The 12606-nt window shown below is 48.5% G+C and overlaps 1 protein-coding gene across 1 annotated transcript in view; it reads left to right on the plus strand.

Moving 5' to 3' along the window:
• The first annotated feature begins 5390 nt into the window (after positions 1-5390).
• The window catches only part of LOC102376399 (homeobox protein NANOG-like), an 8702-nt gene continuing 1486 nt past the window's right edge, over positions 5391-12606 (plus strand). The window contains exons 1-2 of the mRNA XM_006032636.3: positions 5391-5571; positions 10616-10890. Of these exons, the coding sequence (XP_006032698.3) occupies positions 5391-5571; positions 10616-10890 (456 nt within the window). The remainder of the gene's footprint in view (positions 5572-10615; positions 10891-12606) is intronic.

Genomic DNA, 12606 nt, shown 5'->3' on the forward strand with positions numbered 1-12606 from the left:
GACTCAGTCCTCTGCAATGAGAAACCCCCTGCCAGTGACTCAGATTTGTAGCTATAACCCCCCTGTGCCTTTCTTCCTTATCAGTAGGACCAGGATAACACTCAGATCCATAGGCAAACTTGTGGGCATGAACTGTTGTGAATATTTTTTCCAGGTAGATGCCTCCTCATCTGAATTTTATGTTGAATTTGGGGATTTGAGGAAACCTTAAGTTCAAAGCAGACTTAGTTATTCAGGATTCTTGGAAGAGGGCAGCTTTGGAATGGCCTGACTGAAGTGCAGTGTTAGATATGGGTCATTTTGTAAGGTGCTGGCCAATGGATATATGCATCCCTGCTGTCTACTCAGTCATTTTTCCTTCTGTGGGCTCTGTTCTGCTCCCAGCTTGTAGGAGTTCCCTCAGGCTTTTGAAGTCAGAAGATCCCATGCCTCTGATGCAGGGAAGAGACCAGATCTGAGGAGTCTAGGGCTTGTCCATGAATGTTGTCATTTACACCTCCCCAGCCAGTGCCTATCACTCCAGGACATCACAGCCCTCTCTGATCACTAACTCAGCTATCCCAATTATCGTGCTCTGGGTTGCAGATACAAACCATTAGAGTTTGTGTGTCACTGCACCAAAAGGCCTTTCATTTAATAATCACTATATCAGCAGTTCATAAGCCCTGAGACTGGTCTGGTTTCAGGCTTTCTTCATAATACCAATAATACACATCTGGGGCTTCTTTCCTCAGAAGCTGCTTTGCAAACAGTCTCTCATCCATGAGATTCAATTACAAGTTCCTCACAATTTGGAAGGAGTCTCACCTCAGCTTGGTACTCACCTTGGCTGGGCTGGAGTGATTTTACGGTTTTGTTTTTGTTTTTGTTTTTTAAGGAAATTTTTAATGTCCCAAGTCAAGTCAGTGAAATCAATTCCAAATCCGTGTGAGTCATTTGAATATAGTTTCAAATTTAGTAATTTGAAACTATATGTGGCCCTGCTGCCGGCAAGCATCCTCCACCCCTGGCTGGGGCTTCAGATACTTTCAAATCCTTTGGCAGGCATCCTACATGCAGGCCCAAGCACATGGCATTTAATGCACCTAGGCTGAGTTTCAGATTAGCTAGAGTCTTGTGGCCACTTGTATCATGTGGTCCATGAACCCAAAGACTAGTGAAACATGGTGTAATTTTGAGGAAACTCAACTGTAAGGTCAGGTGAACCTGGGTCCAGTTTGGAGTAGTGCCTAGCAAGCCAGGGGCTGGTTTGGCTAAAACTGGCCCATTATAATGGGAATTCAGGCCCCATTTGTGTCAGTTTATCTGCACGATTCAAAGGTCTGCACTGGAATGACAGGGAGGGGAAGGTCTCTCCACAGCAGAAGGCACAATATTTCTGCTCCTTTGCCACGTAGCCCCTTGACCACTGCACATTCCTCCTGTGCTGGCAGTTCCAGTCCCACTGCTGGCTCAGGTCCTGAGGGAAGCTCTTGTTTCCTCTTCCTTCTCATGTAGCAGCCCAGCGGTTTTTACTACAAGCTGCTGGGCAGGTTTTGTCTTGGCCTCTGGGCACTTTGCAGTGAAAACCATGGATATCTGAAGGAGCAGCCAGCAATACAGACATCAAGCACTGATGAACATTTAGTTCCACAGAGACCACCAGTGTGTGCTCCTAAAAGACCAGAGACCACTGCCCCACTGCTGTGTCTAGTCTTACTGTAGTCCATTGATGAGGCCTCCAGGGCTTCCCTCAGTGACATTTTTTGCTGCAATGTTTTTCTCACTGCACCTGCAATAACTTTAACTCTTAAATAATTTAACAAATGGGTGGCCAACCTGTGGCACACGTGCCGCAAGTGACACAGGCAGTTTATGTATGTGGCACACAGAAGATCATGGAGAGGACAGGCAGCCCAGTGACAGATAAGGTGGGAAGCAGAAAGCAAAGCAGAAAATTGAACAGGGAGCGCAGGGTAGGAGAAGAAAGCAGAGCAGCAGATTGAGCATTAAGGGGATCAATGTGTCACTTGGGAAGAATGTAGGGCTAATTTGTGGCTCGGATAACCAGGGCCTAAGGCTTCCCCAGTTGCATTTTGTCTTGGAGAAGTTTGTTCCCAGAAGGTCTGAACTCTTGCTCTGTTGTGGCTCCAAAACTTGGAGTGATTCTGGGGTGCAGGGTAGTTGCTGTGTTGTGTTTGCACCACCCACTTCAAACCAGTCCCTGGCTTGCAAGGCACTGCTCCAAACTGGATCCAAGTTCACTTGACTCTGCAGTTGAGTCTGCTCAAAATTCAGCCCAGGTTCACTAGCCTTTGGGTTCTGACTTGTGACCACAGGACTCAAATTCATCTAAAACTCACCTGGGTCCTCTAAACACTGTGTGTGAGATCACTCCTATGGAGTTTCCTGGCTTCTGTGCATGTAAAATCTTAAGTGAAAAATGACACCCTGTGATCTGTGCAATCAGCTCATTGGGCACTTTCAGTGTTTTTTCATTAAAGTTTCATTTGTTTTATTGATTTATACCCTGTACTGACACACAATATACAGGCACAGAGACAATAATTTGGGCCACCCTGTTAGGTGCACAGGTGGACATAGGTGCCTAAGTGTAATTCCATTCCACCCTTCTCTAGTCCCTGAGAAAGAGTTAATGTGAAAAGTGGGTGAGTCCTCCTCCTCTTCCTCCTCACTGCCTTTTGTAACTCAGACTTGATGCAAAAAAGATGGCATGTTACAAAAGTAGATGGGTGGACTTGAGCAGGGGGGAATAGGGCCACACTGGGGCATCTGACTAAGATCTGCCCCCATCTGACTAAGATGGACTAAGATCTGGCCTTCTATTTGCATTTTTCATCTCAATGACAGATGTTCAACGGAACAGATTCTACCCCAGGTTGTCAATCCCTGACACTCAGGAAAGAGCCAAAGGAACTTGGTCTCTGCCCTGACAGGTAGATCAGGTTTGGGGTGAGTTGGAGGATGATAATTCCAAACTCAGGGAACATGAATATCCCGACTGCCAGGGAAATGTGTCTGGGAATGACTGGGAAAATTGCATAATATTATGTTCCTTTCAGTAAGCTCCTCTGGGTGAGGAGATCCAGCTGTACCTTCAGAATGACAGCCTCAAGTAAGAATCGGTTCAATGGTGGGCATGATAGAGGCTTGGCTGAGAAAGGTTGCTAGCTGTGTTAGCCTGAATACCATGCAGAGGTGCTTGTGGGAATGAATGCCTGAGACATTAGACCACAGTAGATGGAAGAAGGTGCTTCTCCTCCCCAGGGAGATCCCCAGGGATCTAGGAGCAACTAGACTGGAGATTGGCAGCACTCTCCTGCTATCAGCCTGCTCAGCTAATGTCTGTGCCATTGCTGCCACCTGCTACATCATAGATAAGCTAACTTGTCTGGAGTGGGTCTGTTCTCACCCCTGTCCTGCAAAACAGCCTCTGGGTCTGATGAAAGGAACATAAGAACTAGAACATAAGAGCACAGCTAAACCTCTGGGTGTCACCTTCATTCTGGCAGCACCAAGGTTTCTACAACCTCATGCTCTCCCCTAGGGAGGCCTCACAGACCTGTAGAATAGGAGAGGTGAGAGAATGGGCAGGAGAATAGGCAGCTGGTGAGAGTGGGGTTGATAAACAATTGCCCAACAAGAGAAACAATGGGGATGCTTTGCCTTGACATAGGGCTGCTCAGCGGGGGAGCTCAATCCCATGCTTGACAATGGAGCGTCTGCAACCCCATTATACAGATGGGTAAAATAAGCTATACTGATTTGACCTGGGACACCAAGTGGTTCAGTACCAAAGGCCTAAGTGAAACCTGATACCCCATCACTAACAGGGGCTTGATCCTGCATCTCATATTTTCCAGTGCAGTGATCTAATAATCAGGCCATGGGCCCTCCTCTTGAATCTGGCCTTTGGGTAGCCAAGAGTGGGAGATATCTGGGCCCAGGGTGAGGCAAGCAGAGAAGAGCAAGGGTGAGTCAATGCCCTGGAAGAGAGGAGGCCTGGGGTCTAGCCACTGCACCAAAAGGCCTTACACTTAATAATAATCACTATATCAACAGAAGTAGAATAGATTCTGCCTCTTTAGGGGCAGAGGCTAACACCAAAAACTAGACTTTAAAGGCCACCTAGGCACATAGAATTGAATAGGATTTGGCCCTATCTTACCTGTAGTCTTAGCTCCTGGGAATAAGAACTTCCATACTGGGTAAGACCACTTGACCTTGTAGCTCAGTAGCCTGTTTCTCACATCAGCACACGAAACAGAAGCACATATTAAAGGAGACCACCTATAAAAAACAGCACAACCTGCCCCATCTGTTGCACCACATCCACTCAACCCTGATTAGTCCAGCCTCACTTCACAACCAGCCACACACTGGTAAAACGAGGGTTACGCTTGAGCTTTGAGGAGCAGTTCCTAGGACACCCTGTGTGGAGATGAGCTATCTAAGGCTACTGTGTGATACAGCAAAAATGCCTCTGGCACACATGCAGAAATGAATCAATAGCCTGTATTGATTGGCCTGCCCTGCAAAACTGGATCGGGTGCCAGGTGCATATTTCCCTGCAGCTCTGGGGTTTGATCTGGCATCAGAAGGCAGACATGCCAGATGCTGATCCCAACAGTGGGCATTTCATGTTAAGACAAAAAGATGGTTTCCAACCACCAGGCCTTAATTCTCAGTTGACTTGCCCCTGTGCCTCCTTTTTGACCAGGGTCAATAGGGCATAAAGTGCTACTGTTCTGATTTTGTGGCATTTTCCACCCAATTTGCAAACTGCTTCAGCCCTCTGTTTGCAAAGCCTTTCCTAAACATCAAGTGAGGTCCTAGCTGCCTTCATTAAAGGGCCATCTGAGGAGACCTGGATGCACTACCCTTCCTCCCAATCCTGGTGGACAGTTGAGACTCATCTCCCTTTGCTGTGAGTATGCCTCTTCCCCATGGGCAGCCTTTCCCATGGGACAGAGAGCTGCTTTTTAATGCCTGTAGGAGGTTAGCGCCACAGACAGTGAAGTCAGTGGAAGGTTTTGCACTACTTCCTCAGGTGCTGGATCAGGCAGAGCTGGAGGAGGAGGGGAGGCATTGAGAGAGCTGTAGAATGCCAGGAATTCAGGGGGACATTTTTTAACCCTGATGCCATGTGCCTCTTTCCTTCCCCTTCCTTGTCCCAGCTCCCTGTCTGTCTCACAGGTCCCCTCCCCACCAATCAGCCCTCTTTAACATGACAAAACACGGCTGATGGAGGATATTGTACTTCAGAGAAAGGAACTGATTGCTATAAAGGGGACTCCCCGACAGCTCAGCCTCTGAGCAAGGTGTAGTGTCTAGGGAGCTAGCAAAGGAGCCACTTTTTCTTCATACCAATTTTTTCTTCATACCAACCCATGTTTGCTCACTTGGCTATGCCCTCTTACCAGTCGTACCCAAGTGGGGCTGGTGCAGGCTACAGGGAGTTTTACTGGAACTCTGCAGGGGAGGCAGAACGAGATCCGTGCCCAGGAGGAGCAGCAATACCAGCTGGTAATGTCCAGTTTCCAGAGCCAGAGGAAAAGAATGAGAACCCAGGTAAGGTATCAAGGTCAAGGGCCTGAGCTTCAGGACATCGGGGTTCTAATTCCAGATCTGTCATTGACTCATTGGGTGACCTTGGGCTTGGGCTACTCAGTTTCCCTGTCTGTGCCTCATCTATGAACCAGAGACAGCACTACTCCTGACCCAGCAGAGCAAAGAGTGGCGATGGAGTCCAATGATTACAGCAGGGGTTGGTGAAAGTCAGGACTCCTGGGTTCTTCCAGTTCTTGTCTGGGTTTCCTATGGGACTGTGAGCAGCCACTTCCCCTCTTCATGCTTCTCTTACCTTTCTGTAAAATGAGGACATAAGCCTGACTTATTCATGCTTGTAACACGCTCTGGGAGCCTCAGCTATAAAATAACAGACATGCAAAGCAGGATTGTCTGTGTCCCTGCTGCAGCATTTAAAAGATTGCTTGAAGACATATCCTAGCAGGCTGATAGCCAAGGCCCGTAGGACTGTCCAAGGCCCACTTTTAGCAAGAGCTGTCAGATCTGTTTTTAGGGAGCGCTAGAACCCATTTATTATGTTTGGTGGGGCAGGACATGCATCGGGACTCCATCTTGCCCTCAGCTCCCTTCAGAGTCCCTAGGACTGTCAGCACTGGCTCTGCTCAGAGATCAAGGCCTTCAGGTAGGAGCTATGCTTCTAGTTACAAGTTTTATCATCTGCCAAGGAGACATACAAAAAACTAAAACTTTTGGTTCCAAAATTATACCTTTTATTAGACCAACTGGGAAATTGCAAGAAAATTGTCCTTTTCTTCAAGCTTTTGGGATCAAGGTCCCTTTGTCATGATCTGGGAAAAGTAGAGATTGTAAGCCACATTCAGTATTTCTCCTGTAGGAAGCCCACTCCCTGGCAGAACCCATCACTGTTCCTTGTCTTTGTTTCTATCCCCCTCCCATCTGCTTCTGTTTCTCTCCGTGCCCCCCGCCCCCCATCTGTCCGTTCTCCCCCTCTGTCTTTCCTCCACATTTTCATCACTGCAACCAAACTCCAAACTCCCATCTCCATGGGCTTCAGTCCTGTCCCCTTTGTATCCCTTCTACACAAAAGAATAGCAGTAAAAGAACTAAGGAAGATAGGTCTTCACTTAGTGTCACTGTTCCATTCCAGAGCCAACACAGCACTGAATTTAATCCTAGAAAGAGAGCACTAGAAGGGACCTAAGGAGGTTATCTAGCCCACTCACCTGCTCCAGACAGAATTAGCTCTCTCTAAACCAGGGGTTCCCAAACTGTGGTATGTGTACCCCTGGGGGTATGCAAGACATCTCTGGGGGGGCGAGTACAAGGGAGAAATTGTGTAATGGCAGATATAATTTTCATTATAGTAATAATTGGCATTTAAGGGATTAAAATAAATATAAAACACAGGCTGGTAGGGGTACCTGGGCAGCTAGTAAATCTGGAAGGGGTTACACAATAAAAAAGTTTGGGAACCTCTGTTCTAAACAAGCCCAGACAAATATTTGTCTAACATGGTTTTAACAACTTCCAGTGACAGAGCGACATCCTTTCTAGGTAATCTCTTCTAGTGCTGAACCATCTTAAGAGTTAGAAATGGTTTTCATTACAGAGGTGTAGGAGAGTTTACAACTCTTAGTCATAGCAAGAATCTGAGTGGTTGTTTCAGGCTGTCTGCATGCTGGATAGTGCATGAGATCCTGCTTTTGTTTGGAAAACTATATTGACTGCCAGGTGTAGGGATTTGTTTTTTACTTTAAGCAGAAGGCTTAGCTTTACAGTTTGCATGTTACACAGGCCAGAAATCCATCAAGGAGACCATCATGCATTAGATGCCTCTGGAGGTCCAAGACAGCAGAATTAAGATCCTAATTTTGAGCAGACCCTCTCTCATCCCTTCCCCCTCACAATCTTGGAACATTCAGACATGCAGGGCTTTGGATGAGGGACCAGAGATCAGGGGCTGAGGGCATTTGGGCCCATCCCTGTTTTATGGCAGGGTTGGTTTGAGCTGGCGTTCCTGTTTGCTGGTACCTGTCCTTTTCCTAAACTTTCTCTCATGGGGTGCTCTGCAGGGGATGCTTTTCTTCTGCTGGGTCTAGGAGGGGAGGGGGTGGTGGAGCAGATTTTACTCCAAACACTGGGATGGTTCAGACTCTAGGGAGTAAGAGGAGCTCTGGCTGAAGGAAGCCATGTGTCTGCAACATACTTTTCCCAGTGAAGGCAGCCCTGAAAACATAGTCCCCACATAACCCACTGGTCCACCCCATCCCACAGACATGGGCCCCTAGCTAGGCCTCTCTCCTTGATGGTTAGGATTCAGCTGTCTTCACCGCTGTGGCCCAGGCTGTATCCGAGTCAAGGAAGGCTTGCCTTCTGCCTTACTTCTTTCCATGGGAAATGCAACAGGAGGGGCCTGAGGGGACTGCCTGGATTTGTGACTCCCCACTTAGCAGGGGTGGTTTTTAGCTTTGGAAGGGCCTAAAAGCCTCCTCATCTTACTACAGCTACTGCGGCGTAGCTCTGTGCTCCTGCTCCTCCAGTAACGGGGAGAGCCTTTAGCCTCAGCTAGGCCTAAAAGCTGGCTTGCATTCACCATTCTTCTTGTCTACAATCACCCATATCATCCAGCTTCCCACCCCCCCACCCCCCCCCAATCAGAGGCTGTATATCTGCAGGTGACCCAGCAGCATCACTGAAAGGGGGGTGGGGTGCACAAAAATAGCTACCACTTCAGCAACAGCTGAAAGCACTGTTGCCATCAGCATAGGAGTCAGCACTGCCCCATGCATCATGGCTGCCCTGCTACACCTCTGCCAGGACCTACCTCCCTGTCGCCCAAACCCCTCTTCAGCCCATCTGACCCAGCTCCCCACTGCTGCAGAGCTGCCCCACCTCTCTCCCTGTCTCCTACAGCCCACAGTTCACATTGCCAGCTCTTGAGGGATAAGGAGTTGCCAGTAGCTGAGAAGCAAATCAAGTGGAGGGGAAGCGCTTGCTTTGAACAGAGGTTTCCAAAACTTTTTCTTATTGAGAGAAGCCAGGGAGAGAAGCCTGGGAGGCGTGTTGGAAGTGGTGTGCTCAGTGGAAGGAGAACAGAAGCAGTGAGGGGACTGAAACCATGGTAGCAATGGTAAGATGAGGACAGAATTGCTGGTGGGGAGTGCTGGGGTCTTGCTGAAGTCATGATAGGAAGATGGATGCCTGCTGCATACCTGTTAGTTACGGGGTTTCCTGTGGTGCTCATTCCCAAAGCAGCTGGGCAGACTCTAAAGCCTGTGTCTTTACCTCTAAACTCTCCCCGACTTAATCCTGCTCAAAAACTTCCCACTTTGTGGTACTGTACAGAAGGGCAAGTAACTTCACATTGTAGATGCCTGACCATGAAGCAGTGCATGAGGAGACCCACGGTCATGCATTGTGACACAGGTGGGAACAAGGCCCACATCTGAGGTTCACTTGACCTTTCCTCCAACACAAGGATGTCTTCCACTTCAGCTGGGGGTGGGGACAGCACCCAGGGGCCCACAGTGGGAAAGGAGAGTTATATGGGGAAGTAGTCATGGGTGAGGTACCTGCTGGAGAAGAAGAAATGGCCCTCTCCTCTCCTGCCCCTTGGTTCAGGTTCTTGGGAGGTAGGGGGTTGTTAAGGACAGGAAGGCTCTGTTACCAGCTCCAAAACTGCACTACCCACAAGAGGATGTTGTCCCTTTTCCCTCCCAATTCATTGGTAGGCAGAATGGTGATTGGCAGGGGTTAAAATCCAGCCACAGATTTTGGGGGGCAGAGGGAGAAATATGGAAAAAAAGATCAGTTGAGAGGGTGGGGGTGGGTGGAGGAGCAGGAGATGGAAGGACTTGTCCCAGCACATCTGGTCAGGCTGGTGAGAGAGAGACTGGATACTTCTAGCCCTAGTGCTGGGTACTGACAGACACACCAGATACCCAGGAGAGAGCTATCCTTGCTTATATTTTCCTGTTCAGGCTGCCTCAGTGACTTTGCATGTCAGGAGCTTTTGTTTGGGCTAGTGGCACAGATAGTTTAGGAAGTTCTCCCTTAAGATTGTAATCTCATCTTTGTCCTTCAACCCAGGACTCCCTTAGGACATGGGCCAGGACAAGCAGGAAGGGGATTTTTCAGCCCCTGGCCTTCCCTTGAACACTTCCTCCAGGGTGTTTTTAGAGAGCTGTCAACCATCTCTCTTGTGGAGGACTCTGCACCATCTCTCTCCTCCTTTTCCCTTGCTCCAAACTCTCATCAGCAAAACACACTGTTCTGTTTTTCATCTAAGCCTAGTGCCAGTTTGAGCAGCTTGCTTCAAGTAAGCCAATTTAGGGCTAGGTCTGACTGTCTCATGGGGTCCTTCTGCTTATCATTGCTTCTTTGGGCTCCCTGTATTACGCACAGTGATCATAGTGATATTTCCCACATGAGTCAAGGACCAATTCATCAGTTTGCAAAGTGCTTTTACTTCCATGGATAGGAGGGAGTAGAATGGTGTCATTACTGCAAAGGGGCAGGAATCCAAACTAAGCATTTGGGGCCTTTACTATCAAAAAATGGCTGTGGGTTCCTTGTGCCTGTGTGCTGGGGCACCAGAATGGAGGGGGTCTGAATTGCATAAAGTTCTGAGTACTTGTGCTCAGAAAATCAGAGACCTGTGGGGTGTCTCATCAGTAGCTGGCCTTGAAAAGACAAGCCTGAGATTCTGTTGCCTGGACTTGCTGTGTGATCATGTCACACCCCTCTCTTTGCCCCAGTTCCTCCTCCTGTGGTACAGAATAATAGTGCTGCTCATCCATCTGGAGAGCACTTTGAGATCACCAGGTGAAAATGTTCTGCCTAGCTTTGATGTTAAAGGGCATCATCGTCCAGACTTGTCCAGCCACTCACAGTTTCCCTTTGGCAGCACAAACCAATACCACAACCTTTCCCTTGAAAAGCCTCTTAAGCCCTGAAGCTAAATGCAAATCTCTCTGTGCTGTTACCCACATAGAGAAGCAGTTCTGATGGCACACACGGCCCAGTGGATTACAGTGTATGTTCCCTTATATTTTTTTGTCTTTAGATCTCTCCCCTGCTTCCTCCGGCTCTGGGAACTTCAGCCAGCTCACACCAGACTCTGCCACCAGCCCCCATGCAGCATCCCCTTCCCCACAACCTACTCCCAAGTCCCAGAAGGGTGGGGAGAAAAGTACAGGAGAGGTGAAAAAGGCCAAGAGCCGTACCGCCTTCTCCAAGGAGCAACTGCAGACCCTGCACCAGCGCTTTCAAAGCCAGAAGTACCTCAGCCCCCAGCAGATTCGGGAGCTGGCTGCTACACTAGCGCTTACTTACAAGCAGGTGAGCATTGGGGGCATTGTCTCAAAGGGGACCTGTCTAATCATTGGTGAATGCTACTCACAGGGAAAGATGAGCAGCAGACAAAGAGGAGGTGTGGGTGATGAGCACGGAGTAAGGGGGCTGGTACTGGCTGACAGTACCTGGAGGTCAGTGCCGCAGATTCATCCTAAGCGTGTCAGGGTACCATGGGGTGGGGGGAGAAGCAGCAGGAGAATGTAGTCAATCCTTGGTGCCTCCAGTATTCACAAGTATACTGTGAATCAGGCAATATCTGGTGCTTTTAAAGCTCCAACACCTGGAGTCATGTGAGCATCATGAGCATCTCATTTTTAATTTTTTTTAAAGCTTCTAGCACACCTGGTTTAAGAGGAAGAGCTATGAACACATTTGAAAAGCCCCAAAATTACAATTAAAAAAAAAAATAACCTCATTAAAAGGAACACTCCTGGGGATAAAAGATTCGTTAAAAAGAGGGTGTTCACCCTAACTGGGTTAGTCTACTTGCTGCATCATCATAGGGCAAAAAATTGGCCCCTGCCACTGCAACTGTGAAAAGTTGGGGGTATGCAAAAAATTGGACCCTGCCACTGCAACTGTGAAAAGTTGGGGGTTGTTACAAACAGGGTTCATTATATGAGGCTGTGCTGTGTCTCATTGTGATTCTGATTCATGGATGCTGAATGCTGGTTGCTGGCAGTGCTGGGGGGCTGGGTGAACAGTGTGTGCCAGCAGTGAGGGGAGTCACCAGATGTTCCTGCATTTTGTGTCCTGACCTCTTGGTCTTTTTCTGGGTGTAGTTCCAGGCATTAGTGAGATGCCATAAGTTACTAAATAACCTGGCTTGGACTCATTTAGAGATCATTCCTCCAAGAGCAGTCAGTGGCATCTGCCAGACACTGGGAAGTTGTAGCCATCTTTCCCCACTGCTGAACGTGTCCTATCACCACTATCACCACTAGGGAAAAAAAATGTTTAAAAGTCTAGTGTTTGCAGTGGCTTGACATCAGGCAGTGTACAGGTCCTGCTAGCTCCATGCACAGTACCCTCAAAGGTTCGGGTGATAGTAGGGCTGGTACCAGGAAGCAGCAATGCCTGGGGGGAGGATGCCTTTTGCTCAGGTCCAGCTGAATGGGAGTCTGTCTACAGCGGTCTTGCCCTCCAGCAGATGAGAAGCCACAAGCCCTACACTTGCCATATGCCAGCAACTCCTTCTCCATTGGGTCTAACACACCAAGGGGTTGGATAGGGATGAGGGACAGTGCTGGGCATTACTAGGTGTCCCAAATGTCCGAGCATGAACAGGGACTGTCACAGCCATTAGCCAATTTTACGTGCACAGGCACACACCCATACAAGCCAAACCTGTTCTGCCAGGAACAGGACAGGCGAGACGCCAGCTATTTCCTGCAATCAACATCTGTGCAATGGTTTCCTTGGCACTCCACATGCAGCCCAGGGGCAGTTGGCTCTGGAATTCATCCCTATCAGGGATCTGGAATTTAGGGACTGATACGAACACTCTTACAGATATGTGATTTCTGCTCAGTCCTGCCTGAAATCAGGAGGGACTTCAGGCCAGCCAGCAGCTGGGATCACAGAGACCAAGCTGGGCTTGATTAGTGCCAGTCAATGACAACATTCATCCATTTCTATCTTGGCAGTGGGCATGGCAATGAGCATCATACAGACACCTGTGTCCTGGGAAGTGGAAAGAGT

The sequence above is a fragment of the Alligator sinensis genome, unplaced genomic scaffold, assembly GCF_000455745.1.
Source record: "Alligator sinensis unplaced genomic scaffold, ASM45574v1 scaffold1129_1, whole genome shotgun sequence".
NCBI lineage: Eukaryota > Metazoa > Chordata > Crocodylia > Alligatoridae > Alligator > Alligator sinensis.